The sequence below is a fragment of the Hemiscyllium ocellatum genome, chromosome 42, assembly GCF_020745735.1.
Source record: "Hemiscyllium ocellatum isolate sHemOce1 chromosome 42, sHemOce1.pat.X.cur, whole genome shotgun sequence".
Lineage (NCBI taxonomy): Eukaryota > Metazoa > Chordata > Chondrichthyes > Orectolobiformes > Hemiscylliidae > Hemiscyllium > Hemiscyllium ocellatum.
This window is the reverse complement of record NC_083442.1, coordinates 30160000-30180634: the sequence shown is the minus strand read 5'-3', so window position 1 is coordinate 30180634 and position 20635 is coordinate 30160000. Positions and strand designations below refer to the sequence as shown.

At 39.8% G+C, this 20635-nt stretch overlaps 1 protein-coding gene across 1 annotated transcript in view; it reads left to right on the top strand.

Moving 5' to 3' along the window:
* Positions 1-20635, top strand: part of etfa (electron transfer flavoprotein subunit alpha) — a 77456-nt gene that overhangs the window by 35127 nt on the left and 21694 nt on the right. The window contains exons 6-9 of the mRNA XM_060853720.1: positions 1777-1887; positions 3004-3105; positions 6201-6269; positions 6848-6930. Of these exons, the coding sequence (XP_060709703.1) occupies positions 1777-1887; positions 3004-3105; positions 6201-6269; positions 6848-6930 (365 nt within the window). The remainder of the gene's footprint in view (positions 1-1776; positions 1888-3003; positions 3106-6200; positions 6270-6847; positions 6931-20635) is intronic.

Genomic DNA, 20635 nt, shown 5'->3' with positions numbered 1-20635 from the left:
CTGTCCTCACTAGCTTGTAGCACCGGGAGTAATCCAGATATTACTGCTCCTGAGGACCTCCTTTTTAAACTCCCGCCTAACTCTCTTTAATCTACCTTCAGAATCTCAACCTTTTCCCTTCCTATGTTGTTGGTTCCAATGTGTACAGTGACCTCCTGCTGCCCACCATTCTCTCCCCCCCCCGCCCCCGAGACATCCTTGATCCTGGCACCAGGGAAGCAACACACCATTCAGATTATTCACTGCTGGCCACAGAAACATCTGTCTGTACCTCGGACTAGAGAGTCCCTTAGCACAATCGATTGCTTGGAAGCTGACGTACCTGTCATTACTTTGGAGCCAGTCTCAATACCATTCAGTTTGTTCTTATACAGGGCAAATTCTGCAATATTGGGTTTGGAGTGCAGACCAAGAAAGTGGTTAGGGTGGCGGTAATAGATTGTAGAAATAAATGGAATATGTTTGGTCTTGATGCTATCTGGAAAAGTTGAACCTGGCTTCGTAGGCAACATTGTAATGTACTGTTCCAGAAGGAAAGTAGTACCACTTCATGGGGTGGTTTTATACTATAAGATCATAAGACATTGGAGCAGAAGTAGATCATTGAGCTTGCATTTTCTGCTTTGTCATTTAATAAGATCATGATTGATCTGATCCTCACTCTCCTGTCTTTTGCTCACAATCCTTGATTCCTTTACTGATTTAAAGTTGTCTATTCTCGGCCTTGAATATAATCAACATGCTGTACAGCCTTTTGCAATGAAGAATTCCACAGATTCACTACCCTCAGAGAGGAAATTCCTCTTCACCTCTGTCTTAAATGAATGTCTCCTTTCTTGAGATTATGCTGTCTGAGACTGTGCCTTCAGCTTTCAGTTGTACGATTTGCTATATGTTTCTGTTTTTCATTTTACTTTGAGTAGTTGATATCTAGGATAAAATTGAAGATATTTTTGATTTAAAACCTATGCACAATCATTCCAGTGAATGCCACCAGTATGTGCTAAATCTGTTATTTTATTTGTTGCATGTACCAGTAGACGCGTTAAAGCAAAAATTGCAGATGCTGGAACTCTGAAACGAAAGCAGAAATTCTTGGAGGAATTCACCAGGTTTCTCCAGTAATTTCTGTTTTTCTTTCAGCAGAGGTGTTCCTTGATATAATACAAGCATCAATGGAAAGGCAATTGAATGTGTTATTTAGTAATTAAAGATTGAATGTAATCTTTCCATTGGACAGGAAGAGCACATCTTTACATCAAATACAAATATTTCCCATGAGTATCGAGAGAAATTCATCTAACACTGTATTGTGCCTCGAGACAAAATTCAGTTGTGGCAAATTAAAGGAAAAAGAGATGTATCAGGCTATCACTGGTAATTTGGAGCAATTTCAAAACTCTGATGACTAAAAACTTTAAAACTCTATTAACTACTATTTAAACCCAGTAGGTACCACACATGACACTATTGCTTTGATTTTTGAGTTGGATGGAAACTGATTTAACTACATAATCTCATGTAAAAGTATTTTGAACCCACGTACGATCAATTATTAAACTATCAGTTGGAATTCAGCATAGGAGTTTGATTGAATTTGATGAGGAACCAGTTTTTCTGAGGATGCATCCCTAAACGTGTGCTTAGGTTAACGGTAATTCATTAGTGGTTTTTGGGAGTTCTGAAGGATTCTCGTTCCAAACCGTGCTTTGAATTCTGAACCTTTTCTCTTCAGTCAAATTGGTTTTTCAGTTCTTAACTCTTGACTTTTCATAGGGAATGCTTTGTGCACAGTGAAATCTGACGATGACGTCAAAGTGTTCTCTGTAAGAGGCACATCATTTGAAGCTGCTCCTGTGAATGGAGGAAATGCAAGTTCTGAAAAGGGTAAATGATGCACACTTTACTATTAGAATACTTTATCTCGGTAGAAAACTACCTGCTCGATTTCAGTCAAGTGAAATATATTGACTTGAGCCAACATTTGCACTAATTGATTGGAAGCTGGCAATCTGATGATTGTGTTCAGTGAAACTTGTACTCTGCCCTGACATAATCTTCTTGATGCTAAGAACAAGTAAAATGTTATACTCTTGGCTTGAAGAGCACACAATTCTCACAAAAGTAAATTTATATGATCTTGAGTTGTATTGTTTTAGGAAATAATTCTGTGTATAGAATTAGTCAGCTAGTTTTACTTGTCAATATTTAAGTCTTTGTATGATTAGTCTTCTATAGTCAGTAACACTATGAGGTTGAAGGGTTATGAAGAGTGTTAAATTTGAAATGCTGTACAAAAGTTTATATCAGCTTCTATGTCATTCTTATATGGTGAAAATCCATCATTGGAGGGAGGTGATAATTGTAGTTTCTGCTAATTTGACCTTCCATCCTTTATATTTTGACACAAGTTTTGCTGCTGAATTAGGTGTTTGTGGGTTCAAGCCCAACTCTGAGATTTAAATACAGAATCTGAGTCTACAACCTGCAGTACTGAGAGAGTGCTACATTCATGGAGGCTAGTTCTTGTGAAGTAGACTTTGATTGAGAAATTGAGGTCAATCAGAAGAAACCCTAGCATACTTTGAACAAAGGCACAAGATGATTTACATTTGGGGACTATGCCCTGGAGAATGGTGTTGCTGTATAAAGGATGTAAAGGCAAAAGTAATAAGTTGTTGCCTCCCATTAATTTCTGAATTTTGTCATATAAAAGAATGTATCCATTTGTCCAATTTTCCTTGAAGAGGCTTGTTGTGGCAAAGTACTTGCTTACACAACAGTAATGACTATGGTTCAGAAGTATATGGTTTTGGAAGACTTCAGGATGTTTTACAATGGGAGGCGCTGCATTAGTGCACAGTGTTTATTTTGGATAAGTAACAATTGCTTTCTGAATGCTTTGCTCAGATTATCCTCCAACAAAGTTGTTTTTCTGAAAAGATATCATGCTTTGTGTACTTTTTAAAACTCACCTCTATCCTGCACTTTTTTTGTGATTAGTTTCACCTCCATCTGCAGCTGGGGTCTCTGAGTGGATTGGACAAAACCTGACCAAAAGTGACCGTCCAGAGCTGACTAGTGCAAGAGTTGTTATATCTGGAGGTGTGTAAGTGATGCCTAATATTGCCTAATATTTTAATCTTTCAGGCATAATCCTTGCATTTAGAGTCATAGAGATGTACAGCATGGAAACACACCCTTCAGTCCAACCCGTCCATGCCGACCAGATATCCCAACCCAGTCTAGTCCCACCTGCCAGCACCCGGCCCATATTCCTTCAAACCCTTCCTATTCATATATCCATCCAAATGCCTCTTAAATGTTGCAATTGTACCAGCCTCCACCACATCCTCAGGCAGCTCATTCCATACACGTACCATCCTCTGCGTGAAAAAGTTACCCCTTAGGTCTCTTTTATATCTTTGCCCTCTCACCCTAAACCAATGCCCTCTAGTTCTGGACTCCCAAACCCCAGGGAAAATACTTTGTCTATTTATCCTATCCATGCCCCTCATAATTTTGTAAACCTCTATAAGATCACTCCTCAGCCTCCGACGCTCCAGGAAAAACAGCCCCAGCCTGTTCAGCCTCTCCCTGTAGCTCAAATCCTCCAACCATGGCAGCATCCTTGTAAATCTTTCCTGAACCCTTTCAAGTTTCACAACATCCTTCCCATAAGAAGGAGACCAGAATTGCACGCAATATTCCAACAGTGGCCTAACCAAAGTCCTGTACAGCCGCAACATGACCTCCCAACTCCTGTACTCAATATTCTGACCAATAAAGGAAAGCATACTAAACGCCTTCTTCAGGCGACTCTACCTGCGACTCCACTTTCAAGGAGCTATGAACCTGCACTCCAAGGTCTCTTTGTTCAGCAACACTCCCTAGGACCTTACCATTAAGTGTGTAAGTCCTGCTAAGATTTGCTTTCCCAAATTGCAGCACCTCGCATTTATCTAAATTAAATTCCATCTGCCACTTCTTAGCCCATTGGCCCTTATGGTCCAGATCCTGTTGTAATCTGAGGTAACCCTCTTTGCTGTCCACTACACCTCCAATTTTGGTGTCATCTGCAAACTTACTAACTGTACCTCTTATACTCGTATCCAAATCATTTATGTAAATGACAAAAAGTAGAGGACCCAGCACCGATCCTTGTGGCACTCCACTGGTCACAGGCCTCCAGTCCGAAAAACAACCCTCAACCACCACCCTCTGTCTTCTACCTTTGAGCCAGTTCTGTATCCAAATGGCTAGTTCTCCCTGTTTTCCATGAGATCTAACCTTGCTAATCAGTCTCCCATGGGAAACCTTGTTGAACGCCTTACTGAAGTCCATATAGATCACATCTACTGCCCTGCCCTTACCAATCTTCTTTGTTACTTCTTCAAAAAACTCAATCAAGTTTGTGAGACATGATTTCCCACGCATTTATTGCCCAAATAGGGAATAGTGAGAGCTAGTTACACCTTGAATAATTTCAGAGTTTCTTGTAACACAAGAATACCAACAGAAATCTTACACAGTTTATAAATTGGAAGGATCTTGAGGTGTTCTCCTGAGAGCTGCTCTCTTGTGTCGTTATAGATTTTCACCTCCCCATTACCCATCTCTGTAGTTATGGGAAGAGAATTACGTGAGAACCTTTGGTGTACTCAGCTAAGGGCTCTGATTGCAGAGTTCAAGGTTGTGTTATCAGATAAATAATTATATTCAAATAAATGAATAAAGACAAAGAACATTTAGATATAGCCTGCACCCATTCTTGCTCTTTCATTCACTTCTCTGTAAAATAGGTAGATAATTAGTGCAAATACAATGCTTCACATGCTGGTTGAATGAAATAAAAGCTGAAAATGCTGGAAACATTCAGCATGTCAGACAGCATCCATGGAGGGAAAAACAGTGGTGATGTTTCAGGTTGATGAGCCTTCTTTCTCTCTCTTACTCTGAGTATTTCCAGTAATTTCTCTTTTAATATCAACTCATTACCTCCTACTGAAGGGTAACTAAGGACAGGCAATAAATGCTGGCTCAACCAGCAAGGCCCATGTTCCACAAGTGAGTTAAAAAAACGAGTAGTTGGGCTAGTATGAACTTGGTGTGAAACGTCTTTGAGGTTCAATGTATCTTGTGGTTTTTTTTTGTTTCCATCACTATAATAGTGTTTTATTTGTTCTGGATAAGTTTACTATTCATCCCAAATTTCTTTAACAATTACATAGCCTGCTAGGCTGCTTCAGGGAACATTAATGCCAACAAAATAGTGTGAAACCAGAATTATGCCAGGGCTGGTTCAGGCAAGTGTGACAGCTTCCTTTCGCTGAAAGTATAATGCTCTAGGTATTAGAAATCCGAAATAAAAGCAGTACTGGAAATCCTTAGCAGTTTGCACAGCATCTGTGGAGAGAAATGGAGTTCGCATTTCACGATAATGACCTTTTATTTCGTTGCTAGCTTGCTAAGCATTTCTTGCATTGTCTATTTTTGTCCTTTCAGTGAAAGGTCTTGCAAACCAAATTTTTTAGGCATTTAGATAATTTTCAAGGTCATCATTTCTGACACTAATCCATTGGCTAACTGATGAATTGAATTCAGTTTCACAGTGGTAAGAAATGGCACCTTAATGGTTTTGGGCAAGTACTTCTATGACAAGTTGTGAAATTGAACTTAATGGTTCTAGTTATTTGTGGCCTAGCATAAGAAAAAAATGAATATGAAATTTGCTGGATTGCTGTAAATTCCCAAATCTTTTCAATAGCCTTCTTCAAAGAGAATAATTACCTCCTCATTCCCAGTATCATGTGTGTGTGGCTCCAGTCCCACACTATGCAATTCAGCTTTAAGACATTTAGGATAGCCAGATATTGAAGACAGAGTCGAGAAGTGTGGTGCTAGAAAAGCACAGCAGATCAGGCAGCATCTGAGGGGCAAGCGAGTTGACATTCCTGATGAAGGGCTTATTCCCGAAACTTCGACTCTCCTGCCTCTCGGATGCAGCCTGACCTATTGTGCTTTTCCTGCACCACACTTTTCGACTTTGACCCTGCAACATCTGAGGTCCTCTTTTTCTCCCAGGTGTTCAAGATAGCCAGGTACTGATCGACCACTGATAATTAAACCCGAATAGCAACTTTTTATAGACTTTTTTTTTCACTTTAAATAGCTGACATCATTCTTATAATGTTTATTAGGCCGTGGATTAAGAAGCGGAGAAAACTTCAAGTTGTTGTATGACCTTGCGGATAAATTGCATGCTGCAGGTGGGTGTTTTGTTTAACTAGCTTTTTGTTCTCCTTTTGTTAGATAAACTTAATTTCTCATTAATAGTAGTTGCTGATTTTGCAACATAAAATTATTGGCTAAAGGTGTGTATTGTTAGTTTGTAGCTTTTCAAAGTTGAAATAAGTATAATTGGGTCGTCCAATAATTCGTTATAATTATTGACTTGCATTCGCGAAGACAAGGAAAACAGGTAATTGCTCCTTGTAGCAGCTCTAAGTTGCATCATTTAATTGTTGAGACAGGTGAATCATTATGTGCTTTTACACCAGTACCAAAATGGCTACTTAGTCTACAAAATGGCACAAGAATCTTGAGGCTTGTGGTGGCTCATGCTGCTGGACTGACATTTACTGCAGCATGATGCTTATCCCTTTTCCTCCTGAGTTTTGTGGATAGATTAATTTGTTTTGACACCACTATAATTTTGAATCTTGATTTCTTACTCAAATATATTTGAGAGTTGATGGAAATTTTTGAGAGCATTTTTGTCATCTACTCACCAGATTGTAAGGCCTGAAATGAAACACTTAGTTCATGTTTTTCACATTGTTTGCAGTTGGTGCTTCTCGAGCTGCAGTAGATGCTGGATTTGTACCCAACGATTTGCAGGTTGGACAGACTGGAAAGATTGTAGCACCGGTAAGAATAGTAGTTGGGATCTGTTAAACTGTTTTGATTATTCAGACCATAAGTATAGATTTATAACATAGGAGAAGGTATTGACTGTAAGAGTAAACTGAACTGTAAGAATTGTAACACAGAATCACAGATCACAGAAAAAGGCCCTTTGGCCCATTTGAGTCTGCACCATTGATTCATACCTGTGATAATGGATGCTCAAAGTTTCCTTCATTTATCAGTTTGAGGTGACTGAAACTGTACAGGTTATTGAGTTTATTTTAAAGCTTTATTTATATTGGAGAAGGGAGCAACCTGGCTTTTTTACATTAGATACAAAGGATGCAATAAACATTGGTGTGTTGATTTGTGTCAGAAACCGCACTGACTCTTGAGCGATTCAGTTTCCAATTAAATATTTAACTGGCAAATATTCCAACTTTGCAGTGGGATTCTTGGCCCTTGGACCTCTGGCATGACTTAAACATAGCAACAGTATTGGGTAAAATAAGCTTTGTTCAGTCATTGTTCTCCAAGGGTCTATGCAAGCTGTGTAAAATTACCTTAAACTGTGCTTTAAATAAGATTGGTTGATTTAATAATTTCTAGCCATTACTAAGTTAATAAATAGATATTCAGATTTTCCTGTCTCTATATTATATTTAATGTATTAACATTATAGAAAGTGATTTGTGGATATTTTAATATCATTTATTGTAAGTTAGGGTTTTGAATTAGTAACTTGGTGATTTTCTGTATGTTTCAAGTTAGCTAATAGTTTGTCAGCAACATTCCCTGTAATTCTCTTTCTGACTGTGCAGGACTCTGAGGGCCGTGCGTAGCAGCGACTTCCAGACTCAGAAGTCAATGCTGCGATTGGCGTGCTGCCATTGGTTGCTGTGCACGGAATCTTAGAGGGGCTGCACATATGCAGCTTAGAGGGAACATTGCTTGTAAGCATTTCCATAGCTGTGGTGATTTAAAACTGTTTTTTAGGCTTAAATTTATAATTAATGGGTGTTTATGCACCACAAATGGATTTTTGTTTATGTTGTTTTGTTTTATGAACCAACAAGCTAAATAATGGAGGGTCAAAGTTGTTCAGGATTTCTGGTTGTATTTCCTATGTTTAAAGGAACCACCCATAGCAGAATTTGTTTTTTAATATTACATCAAGTGTCGAGCAGTTCTGCTAAGCCTTGGATGAAGATATCTTGATAAGCCAGTGCTTTTGAGAAGAGAAAGTTGTCGAGCAAATCAGATTATTTGAGTGTAAAGTGTAATTGTTGCTCCGAGACCAGGGGTGTTGGTCTAAACTCTGAAGAGGTTATTTAAAACTGAGTACGTTTAAGCTCAGGTTAATAATAACTCCAGGGAAAATCTGTCTGCAGTTTCAGACTAGAAATTAAAGTCGCATGTGACTTAAACATCTTGAGGTTTTGGAGTCACGGACTCTAGTTTAAGTATGAGTGGTGGCTTTGGGTACTATACAAAAGCTGTTGTTTCAATTTCTGAAGGAATATTTTAGGATTGATGGGATTTTGTTTTTCCCATGTGCTTAAAATCTTTTGAATTTATATTATGAATAATAGTTCAGTTTATTCTATGTTATCTTCATTTTGTTAATGAACTTCTGTTGTATTATTGAAACAGTCTACAGCATTATGTGCTTATGTTTCAGTGAGAACTATTTTGTTAAAACCAAACCAAAACAAAATATGATTAATAAAGCCACCTGTCAGTCTGGGATCTGACTTATAAAGTAATAATATCAACATGTAGCTTTGCAACACTTATTGGTATTTTAATCTGTATTGCACCTTAGCGTTAAATTATAAATTCAATTGTGACCAGCAAACATAATTATACATAAATGATTTAAAAGAATGAGCTAAACAAATTTCTGTGTATTCAAGGTACGCATTTACCTTGGGATATAAAGCTAATTAGTTGTTTGGAATCAGCTGTCATTTGCTAATTTAATGATAAATGTATACACTGGAAAAGAGTTTAATGCACATCAAAGTTGTCTGTATGTATTCCCTGTAGGTGGATGATAAAATACTACTTTCAAGTATATTTCAGAAAACATGTTAAGAATGCAAGGATTCCATTAATGCATTATTCGGGGTCATGAGGCTCCTTGTTTTAATTGAAGATTCCTTGAAAACTTAACATATTGGCTTCGAGGTTGGGTGCATCATTTTGGAATCCTCTCTTGTTTTTGTGAAGTTGCTAATATTGTCTCAGCATAACCATATAGCTTTACACTTCTGTACTAATATATATTTCCAAACTTGACCTTTTTCCAAGTGGTTTGCTGAATGAATACTGTGTGCATTGTTGATTGCAATTTTAATTAGAAGTGTTTAATTTTTTGAAAATTACAGATACCTGAATATTTGACCTTGGATTGCTAATTAGGTCAGCAGTGTGTTCAGATTTTTGCTACAATGAATGCCATTTGCTGCAGCAGATTTTTTTTTCCTCATTTAACAGTATAGAGCATATTGTAAAGCTAAAACCATACTTCTGTTATTGGACAAAAACAAAAGAATTGCTTAAGAAGAAAACTATAGTTTTGTGAGTCAATTTGAGTCCATTGTTAACTTGAACTTCAGGTTCAATTTACCTACATTTTGTTGAAACAATGTTTTTCTTTGAAAAAAGCTGCATGTATGATTTTGTTGTTGCCTAGGAGAGTGTACCAAAGCCTTTATTTTGCAATTGAGCTCAGAATCAAATAATTAAATTTTACATTAGATTTTGATTACTGAACTGTGAGGTTTTAGGATTTTTTTGTGAGATACAGCACAAATTTCCAAGAGCCAGTGCAGACATTAGAGACCAAATAGCCTCCTGCACCAGAAACATTCTGTCATTTGATGACGGTGGTGTAAACTGTGAGATGGAAAACCAATGCACTATGAAAGATTGAATTCTGTAATAGAAAGTCTATGTTTTTTTCATTGTGTGGTCATGTGATACTTTGTAATATTTGCATTAATAGGCTAAATGTACTTTTATTTGCTAACCCTGCTAATGGCAACAATTTGCATTTGATGTAAAAGGAAGGTTGAATGCAAAATAGTACATACACTCAAAGGGTTAATTGTTTAGCATTCATCTGGCACAGTCTTTTTTGAAATTTTCATTTAAGCTTCCATTAAAGAATGTTGGCCATTACAAAGTTTGACGATGGAGACCTGTACGTGTTCTCTGTGGCTCAACTAAAGCTCTCAATGGTTTAGTGAGACCCATAAGTGCACATAAATAATGTGCCTTGAGAATAGAAACAGCCTCTAAACACAGAAGTGCCCCACAAAGCATGGCATAAGTGCTATTATGTTGCTCTCTGCGGATGTAGTTTTTGTGTATAATTTGAATATGGTTCTGATCCTTTTTTCCCTCTATTCCTCGCAAGGTACATGACACAGGGTTAACTAGAAACCTGAGGTAGAACCTCTTCTGAGTGGCAGACTTCAGGGTTGGCGTGGTAGCTCAGCAGTTAGCACTGCTGCCTCACAACTGTAGGGGCTGGGGTTTGATTCCCGCCTCAGGTGACTATCTGTGTGGAGTTTGCAGATTCTCCCTGTGTCTGCGTGGGTTTCCTCCAGGTGCTCTGGTTTCTTCCCACAATCCAGCGATGTGCAGTTTAGGTGAATTGCCCACAGTGTTAGGTGCATTAGTCAGAGGGAGATGAGGCTGGGTGGGTTGCTCTTTGGAGGGTCGGTGTGGACTTGTTGGGCCTGTTTCCAGGGAATCTGGTCTAATTCTGAGTGTAGTTCATGAGTTGTTTTTCTTCATGGATTGGGTTGCTAGTTTATTTTATTAAAACATGTTCAGTCACATGGCTTTTGTAGAAATATTCAAAGGAAAAAAGCAATTTTACTTTATCTGTAAAATAAAATCAGTAACCTTTGCATGGTCAAGAAAGTGATAACATTCTGGGTGACAAATATAGTTCGAGGAATTTGGAGGCAATGTAGGAATTTGTTACACGGGGAAGAAGTGTTTTTTGCTGCTTTTTTTTTGGTTAATAGTTTGAAAGGTTTTTAAAATTAGGATAAATTGAAGTCCACGATCAGGGGCCCAACACAAAAGAGTGGCATCACAGGTAAAACAGGAAGTTTACTGGTTGCTACTAGCTCCAAGTTTGACTGTATTCTAGGTTACTTTCAGATTGAAAGTAAATAGAGGAAATATTTACAGGCTACAAACGAAAGGACAGGTGTGAAATTTTAAAACTCAACAAAGAACAAAGAATTAAAGACTTGCCAAGCCAGGAGACGTGTTGTATGGGAGCTGGTGGTCATTGTAGTTCATAGTGATCACATCTGTAGCAAGTGTTGTTGCCTGAGGAACTCCAGCTCAGAGTTTATGAGCTGGAGTCTGAGCTTTGAATACTGTGACACCTCAGAAAGGGAGAAAAGTTACTTGGACACATGTTTCAGGTGGTAGTTACACCCTTCAGATTAACAACATAAATTTGATCAGGGAGCAAAGGCTGTGCCTACCAGCGATGCAGTTAGAGGAATCCAGGCAGTAGTGTTGAAGGGCTCTCTGTTCTGGAGCTTGACTTAACAGGTTTGAGATTCTTGCTGCCTGTGTGACTGAGAGTGGGGCCTGTAGGGGGAATGAGCAAATTGAATGTAGCACTGGTATAAGGAGCCATTCAAAAGGGGTCAAAAAGAGAAATGTATTTCAAGCTGGAGATAATATAGTCAGGGAATAGACACTCTTCTCTATGGCCAGGGTTGCAAGTCCCAACGCTGTGTTGCTTGCCTGGTGTAAGGATTCAGGATCTCTCATCTGGGCTGTAGAGGAACCTGGAGTGGGAGGGGAATGATCCAGTTGTCATTGTCCACATAGGTGCCAGGTGCCAGTATGGAACGCTCATACTGGGACCAAGCCCTGGCTGATTGCATAACTAGGGCTATAGATGGGGCTGAGTTGGTGGAAGAATTCGGTTGCATGCAAAATGATTGAAAATGTTAAAATGGGGGAGGGCTTGGTCGAGGTTATTAAAGCTCACAGAACATGTCAAAATACAGAGAATATGTAAATGGCCATAACTAACTTCAGGTTTAGCAGATGAAGGGACAACTACGAGAAGGGGGTTAGTAAACATAGGACTAAGAGCATTGTACTTAAATGCAGACAGTACACGAAACAAGGTATATGAGCTTGTCGCGTGTATTGAAATTGTCAGGAATGATGATGTGGGTATCAGCACACAGCAGGTGCAGTGTTGTGGGTATAAGAGATATATCTGCAAGAGGATCAGGGGTGGGAACTAAACATTCAAAGGCACATGTCTTATATAAAGGACGGGCAGAAGGGACAGGGTTGCCTCGTTAGTAAGAAATGAAATTAACTCAGTATAGAGTCAGAAGGCATGGAATCTATGTTGGTAGAGTTGAGGAACAGCAAAAGCAAGACCCTGATGGGAGTTGTGTAGAGGCCTCCTAGCAGAAGTCAGCATGTGGGGAAGAAAATAAATCCGGAAATAGAAAAGACATGTAAAAAGACACTGTTACAATAATCAAGGTGGACTGGGAAAATCAGGATGGTAGTGGAATTCAAGAAAAGGAGTAGGTGGAATGTCTATGAGATTTTCTTTTGGAGCAGCTTGTGGTAGAGTCCACTAAGGTGACAGGCACTTCTGGATTTAGAGCTATGTAATGAGCAGACTTGATTGGGAAGTTAAGGTGAAAAACCCCCAGAGGGCAATGACAATAATATGATCGAATTCACCTTGCAGTTGAAAAGGGAGAAGCTAGAATCAGATGCAGTGATATTACAACTGAGTAAAGGTAACTACAAACACATGAGGGTCAAGCTGGCCAGAGGAAATTGGAAGGGGAGCCTAGCAGGAAAGATGGTAGAGCAGCAATGGCAGGAATTTCTAGGACTAATTCAGGAGGCATAGCAGACATTCATCTCACAGACGAAGGAGGATACTAAGGGGAGGATGAGGCAACCGTGGCTGACAAGAGAAGTCAGGGACAGCATAAAAGCAAAAGGAAAAGCACACAATGTGGTGAAGGTTAGTGAGGAGCCAGAGGATTGGAAAACGTTTAAAAACCTGCAGAGGACAATAAAAAAAATGAGGGGGAGAAGATGAAATATGAATAAGCTGGCTAGAATTATAAAAGAAGATTGCAAGAGCGGACTTTGGACTGTGGGAACATAAGGTTGGAGAAGTAGTAAAAAGAAACAAAGAAATGGCAGAAAAACTGAATAGGTACTTTGCATCCATTTCCATGGTGGAAGACACCAGCGATTTCAAGAGTCAGGAGACAGAGATGGCCATCACTAAGGATAAGATGCCGGGGAAGCTGAAAGGTCTGAAAGTGGGTAAATCATCCAGAACAGATATACTACACATTACTGTTATGAGGGAGATAGCTGAGGAGATTGTAGAGGCATTGGTTCTGATCTGTCAGGGATCACTGTAGTCAAGGAAGGTCCCAGATGACTAGAAATGGCTCATAAAAGGTTTCTGTTTAAGAAGGGAGGGAGACAGAAGACAGGAAACTATAGGCCGGTTATCCTGACCACAGTTGTTGGTAATATTTTAGAGTCCATTGTTAAAATTGAGATTGCAGAGTACTTGAAAGTGCAAGGTAAAATAAGGCTGAACCAGCATGGCTTTGTCAAGGGAGGCATGCCTGACAAATCTGTTAGAATTCTTTGAGGAGGTAACAAGCAAGTTAGACAAAGGAGAGCCAGTGGATGTGATGTCTGGATTTCCAGAAGGTCTTTGACAAAATGCTGCACAAAAGGATGTCAAATAAGACAAGAGCCCATGCTGTTAGGGGCAAGGTACTGGCATGGACGGAGGATTGGCTGACTAGCAGGAGACAGAGTAGTAATAAGTGTGTCTTTTTCAAGATGGCATCTGGTAACAAGTTGAGTTCTGCAGGAGTCCATGTTGGGATCACAACTATTCAGGTTATACATTAAAAATGTGGGAGAAGCAACTGAGAGCATTATTCCTAGGTTTGCAGACCTCCCAAAGACAGTAGAGGGGCGAGTAATGTTGGGGAAGTGGGGAGGCTGCAGAAAGCCTTAGACTAGGAGAATGGGCAAAGAAATGGCATATGAAATATAATGTGTGGAAAGTGTGAGATTATGCACTTTGGTAAGGAATAGAGGTATATACTATTTTCTAAATGGGAAAATGCTTCAGAAATGTGAAGCAGAAAGAGACTTGGGAATCTTAGTTCAGAATTCCTTAAGGTTAACAAGCAGATTCATTTGGCAGTTAAGAAGGCAAATACAATGTTAACATTCATTTCCAGAGGGTTGGAATGCAAGAGCAGAAATGTGCTGAGGCTATGTAAGCCTCTGGCCAGACTATATTTGGAACATTGTGAGCAGTTTTGGCCCCAATTCTAAAGATTGATGTGCTGGCATTGGAAGGGGCCCAGAGGAGGTTCACAAGAATGATCCCAGGGATGAAGGGCTTGTCATATGAGGAGCAATTGAGGAATTTGGGTCTGTTCTTTTGATGGAATTTAAAAGGAGGAGGGCCGATCTCATTGAAAGTTAAAGAACACTGAGAGGCCTGATAGAGTGGATGTGGAGAAAATGTTTCCACCAGCAGGGGAGATTAGGATCTGAGGGCATGGCCTCATGACTGGAACTAAGATGAGGAATTTCTTCAGCTAGAGGATGGTTAATCTGTGGAAACCATTCCTGCAGAGGGCTGTAAAGGCCAAGCCATTGAGCATAGTTAAGACAGAGATAGATGGGTTCTCGAATTGTAATAGGATCAAGAGTTATGGGAAGTGGGGCTGAGAAACTTATCAAACAAGACTGAATGGTGGAGCATACGCGATGGGCTGAATAGCTTAACTCTCCTCCTATGTTTTATGATCGTATTACAGGAACTTTAACTTTAGTTACATTGGAGCTATTGACCTTTGATCAACAGCATCTGATTTACGTTATCTTTGAATGTTGTTCTCATGCGTGTTAGCTATGAATGGGTGCTTAAATATGGGGTTCTTTTTCCACATGGAAACATTTTGAGAGATGAGCTGTGAAACTCCCATTTCAAGAACATTTATGTAAGAACTGTTCAAGTTCCAGTGTATGACCCAGCCATACCACTGAACTTTTTTTTTGTAAGTCTTGAAAATAGAATTTGCAACTAATACACATGCCCTTTGATCTAATGGTGCAGTTTATGCTTCACAAGGTTTCCCCTGCCCTACTTCAGGTAATCTCATTCCTTCTACTCCTTTCTCCCTTGCATAACTACCTTGCTTCCCCTTAAATGTGTACTGGAATTGAACCCTGTGTAGTATTGAATTAATGTGATGTGTCACATTCCTGAGGGACAGGGAACACTGGAATATATGCATTTATATATGCATTTATATTTTGGAAGTGTGCCATTTAGTGAATTGTTTGGCTTCCCAAATCCATGATTCATTCACTGGAAGGAAGTTTTACAGTGCTCAGGATATTTTCACTGTTTGATAGCTGCTCAGATGAAGAGATTAATGAAGCAAAATTGACTCCTAACTGAAAGGGAGCCCCCCCCCCCCCCGCCGCGCCCCATCTCTCTCTCTCTTTCTCTCTCGTTTGAAGTGAGATCTCAATCATTTCTACAAATAGTACAGTGCATGGCCCACCAGCAGGGGGATAGACCCATTGATCAAACTCCCAGATATGGGTGAATAGCTCCACTGTCTTTTGAATACCTCAGGAGAATAGAAGGCTAAGATAATGAACCCTGACAGAAGTTCTGTATAGAGCCCAAAAGCAAACTGATGTCCTTCCAAGTCCACACACCATCCTAACTTGGAACTGTAACATCATTCTTTCACTTTTGGCTGGGTCGGAACCCTGGAATTCCCTCTTAACTTGTGATTTGATACTCTAATGACAGCAGCAGTTCAAAATGGCAACTCAACCTCACCTCCAGGGCAATTAGGGATGGGCAATAAATGATTGCCTTGCTGGTGATACCCGCATCCTATGAACAAAGTAACAAAAATAAATCTGGCAGGGAGGAGTACATAAGAAATGTTCCCTTCATCCACCTCTTGACTCAAACAAGGCTAGTTAATGTAATTATCTATGAATCATCACTGTGTTTCACTGCAGAGATAAAAGACTAGTTCTGTGAGGCAGTTAACTTTGCTAGCAGTATGTTCCTCAAGTCAGAACATCTTCAGCATCAACACAAGTGAGTGTGAACCAAAGGGCATGGCTCTCCTGCCTTAGATGTTATGGCATGGGAAAGAAAACCTGAGGGGGGGGGGGGTGAGGGGTGAGGGAAGGGAGGGGAGTCTACTTGAGCCTTGCTGCTTTGTCCATATTGTGGTGCATGCTAATTTGTTTAATGAACGTACACTCAGTATTAGGCCAACAATATCTACGTTGGCTCTTCAGTTGGATGGTAGTGTTATACATGCAATCTTTCTGCATGATGACCTAGCTGCTCATCATAACATTAGGGTGTTCCTGCCTCCACTTCAAGGGCATCTTTAAGTGAGGTATGAAGATGGGTGGACATTGATGCTGACAGCTATGACCATTAGAAGCTGACTGTTTAGAAGGACATCGAAAGGGACCTGTGGGAATAAAAAAGCTTAGTTAGCTGAGAAGAGAATCCAGAGAAAACAGAAAGGTTAGCAAAACCTGAGTGCATGTTCTGAGCCAACCAGGTAATTCAAATGTCCAGTCACATTGGCCATTTGGACCCTTTTGCCTGCTCTGCCATTCAATAAGATCATGCTTAATCTGCTTGTGGCCTCAACTCCATGTTCCATCTCCCCCCAAGAATCATAGATTCTTGACCAACAAGGGAATCAGTTTTTTCATTAAATATATTCGATGACACAGCTTCCAATTCCAAAAACAACTGAGAGAAAATTTCTTCCTCATCTCAGTTTTAAATGAGTGATACCTGATATTTAAACTGTCAACTAGTTCATGTCTGTTCCATGACCAAAAATATCCTTTCAGCACCCACACTGTCAAGTCCACCTAGAATCTTGTATGTCTCAATAAGATCACCTCTCATTCTTGTGAACTTGAATGGACATGGATACAGTTTGTTTATCCTTTCCCCTTGCATCTCCAGTATCAGTCAATTAAACATTCTCTGAAATTCCTCTAAAGCACTGCATAGTTTTTTTAAAAATAAGGATACTGTATGTTGTACTCCTGATGTGGCTTTACCAATACTCTGTACGGCATTTCACTTACAAATAAATTCTGCATCTGCATATGGACATTTTATGAGTTATACACCAGAACACCCAGATTCTTCTGTACCTTGGAGGATTTTTTTATTCACTGATTTGAAGTGAGTGTTGCTGGCTGGCCAGCATTTATTGCCGTTCCTAGCTGCCCTTCAGAAGGTGGTGGTGAGCTGCCTTTTTGCATCACTGCAGTCCATATGCTGTAAGTTGACCCAAAATGCCCTGAAAGAGGGAATTCCAGAACTTTGACCCAGTGACAATAAAGGAACAGTGATATGTTTCCAGGTCAGGATGGTGAGTGACTTGGAGGGGACCTTGCAGATTATAGTGTTCCTTTGTGCTGCCCTTGTCCTTCTAGATGGAAGTGGTTGAGTGTTTGGAAGATGCAGTCTAAGGTGAATTTCTGCAGTATGTCTTGTAGATGGTACAGTGCTGCTACTGAGCTTCGGTGGTGGAGGGAGTGGTTGATGGGATGTGGTGCTAATCAAGCAGGCTGCTTTGTCTTGGATAGTGTTGAGCTGCTGCTTTTGTTGGAGCTGCACCCACCCTGACTTGTGCCTTGTGGACAGGCTTTGGGGGAGTCAGGAGGTAAGTTACCTGTTGCAGTATTCCTAGCTTCCTACCTGCTGTTGAAGCCACTGTTTGTATTGCGAGTCCAGTTGAGTTTCTGGTCAGTGGCAACCCCCAAGGATATTGATGATAGGGGTTTCAGTGATGGTAGTACCACTGAATGATAAAGGGTGGTGATGGTTAGATTGTCTCTTACTGGAGATGGTCATTGTCTGATATCTGTGTGATGTGACTTTACTTGTTACTTGTCAGCCTGGATATTGTGTAGAGGTTGTTGCATTTGAACATGGACAGTTTCAGTTTCTGAGGAGTCAAGAATGGTGCGGAACATTTTGCAATCATTGGTGAACATCCTCACTTCTGACCTTATTTTGGGAGGAAGGTCATTGAAAAAGGAACTGAACAAGGTTGGGCCTAGGACACTATCCTGACGCACTCCTGCAGAGATGTCCTGGAGTTAAGAAGACTGACTACAGCAGCCACAACAACCTTTCCAAGTGCAGGTATGATTCCAGCCAGCTGACACGTTGAGACATGCCCAGTGAGTCAGAGAGGAGATGGCGCTCAGACTGCTGCAAAGAAATAAGGAAATATTCATATACTAGGTCAAGAAGTGAATTTTCAACTCTTAAAAAAGAAAGCATCTCAGACCTGAGCGTGGGACATCCAGATTACATTTGAACTCCATAATGTGAAGGTATGAGGTATAGGTAGAAAGAGACTTCTTTTCCTTTATATTTTTAGCTCTTTATACTAATCTTCAGTCATTTAAATCAAATCTTTCTGTTGAATTCAGGTACAGCAAAATAAAATGAGACTAGGCTCTACAATTGTGCACTGCCCTATACGTACCATGCTCAAAGGTACATTCCATAGCTCTATTGTGAAGGTGATTGTGGAGTTCTCTCTGCTATCCTGAACAATATTTATCTTCAGCAATCAAGGTTAGCAGCTTCTCTGGTTATTTATTTAATTGATGCTTATGGGAACTTGATGTTTAGTTGCCTACATTCCAGCAATGATTGTACTTGCCAAATACAATCTTGCCAATACTTAATTGGCTGTCAAGTGCTTTGAAACATCTTGAGGTCAGGAAAGATGCTGCATAAACTTTCTTAGTAACTTACTTACTAAATGCCGGAGGAAACATCAAAAATGCGCTTCACAGGAGGCTCCCAAACACTGAGGATGTCACCTAGACAGGGGACGAAACGTCTGCAACACAAACTCCCAGCTCGGCGAACAGAACCACAACAACGAGCACCCAAGCTACAAATCTTTTCACAAACTTACTAACTCTGTTTATTTCTAATGTTGATATCCAAAGCAGCGACTCAATGTAGTATAAATTTCTGCTCTCCCCTAAGAGCACCTCATGGACTCTTACAGTAGTGAATGCCATCTGTTTACATTGATTATGCAAAAATAAATCATGTTTGAATGTTAGGGGACAGTTTAATATTGAAGATCCATAACAATGAGAATTGAAACTGTCCATTGAGCAAGTGACTCTACCAATATTTTCCAAGATGCTCTAACACTGGCTTTTTTTTCCTCCATACCCCCTCTCTGGGTCTGTTGTAGATTGATTGATAGGGATATGATTAGTTAGCAATTCTACTTTATGTGATTACCAGAATAGCTGAATGACCTGTTTCTATAAAGCCATTGAGCAGAGAAAATGTACTTTCGTGATAAGCCTAAATGGTGTTCCTTGGTTATTGAACCATGGGGGTATCATGGATAATCATTATGCCATTATGAGGTGGAGAGGTTATTGGTGGGGATCCCCAGGTCCCTGATTGATCATTATAGTTGTGCAGCACAATTTGAGAAAAGGATTGACTGCTTAAATAGTATGAAGTAACAGATGGCATATAGTAGGCAGTGTGCGGCATAGTGCACTAGTTTAAATATTGTCATGCATCTTCAAAGTGTGAATCATGTCTGATTGAATTAAGATGTTTACTGCAGCCTATTCAACTAGTCAGTATCCTTGTGTTCTAACATCTAAACCAATGCTTATTGGAATTTTTGCAACACTTTTATCTTTTGTTAGCACACCCGCTCTTTGTGTGGTTGTTTGTGTGTATCTGTCTGTGAACAGCTGAATAAAGAAAGTGGAATCGATGGCAAATGCAGGTAGCTTTGAGGATGCTGGTCAAGATTGGCAAATCATTTTGCTTTCAAAGTTATGTTTTTGTTAAAAACAATTCTTCAGTCATGCTCGGAGTTGCTCTGCTGAAAACTTTTATGTTTGTATGCAGCTGGGACTTCTCCAGCAAGCCTCCTGCTTTTCCTTAAATAAATTCCCACCAGATTGACAGACTTTTTAACATTGCAATATCTGGTCTAGCTTTTAACTCTACGAGAGCTCTGTTCACAAATTGATGCTGTGCTCCTTTGGGGTTTATGCAGAAACATTAAATCGTACTGAAATATTCATGTGCAAGTGCATTTAGCTGAGAGCAATTTATGTGCTGCTCCCTGGAGGCCAGAAGGAAACAGTGCGTGGCCTCTCACTCCAGCAGACACCCTAAGCACTCATCTTAAGGGTAATTACATGGCCTGCTTGATCAAAGCCAGAGAAAATCATCTTAAGAGTGGGATGCAATAAGTGCTGATGTGGTGTGGCTTAGATTCTCTCCACCTCTCCAGCTGAGTATAGATATGTCTTAAAAACTTGTTCAAACAATATTAGAAAGCTCATTAGTGAAACTTAGTATAAAGACGATTAATTATTATAAAAAATGTAAATTTTCTCCCTATTTGTGCCTTTCACATGTTGCTAATAAAGTATTAGGGAAAGCTTCTTACAACAGATAAATTTAAAAGTGTATTACACCAATTGTGTTGGTGGTGGTGTTTTGAAAGGAACAGAATTCTAAAGCGCTTGTTGATTAGAAAGTTGATTGAATATTAAATGACCA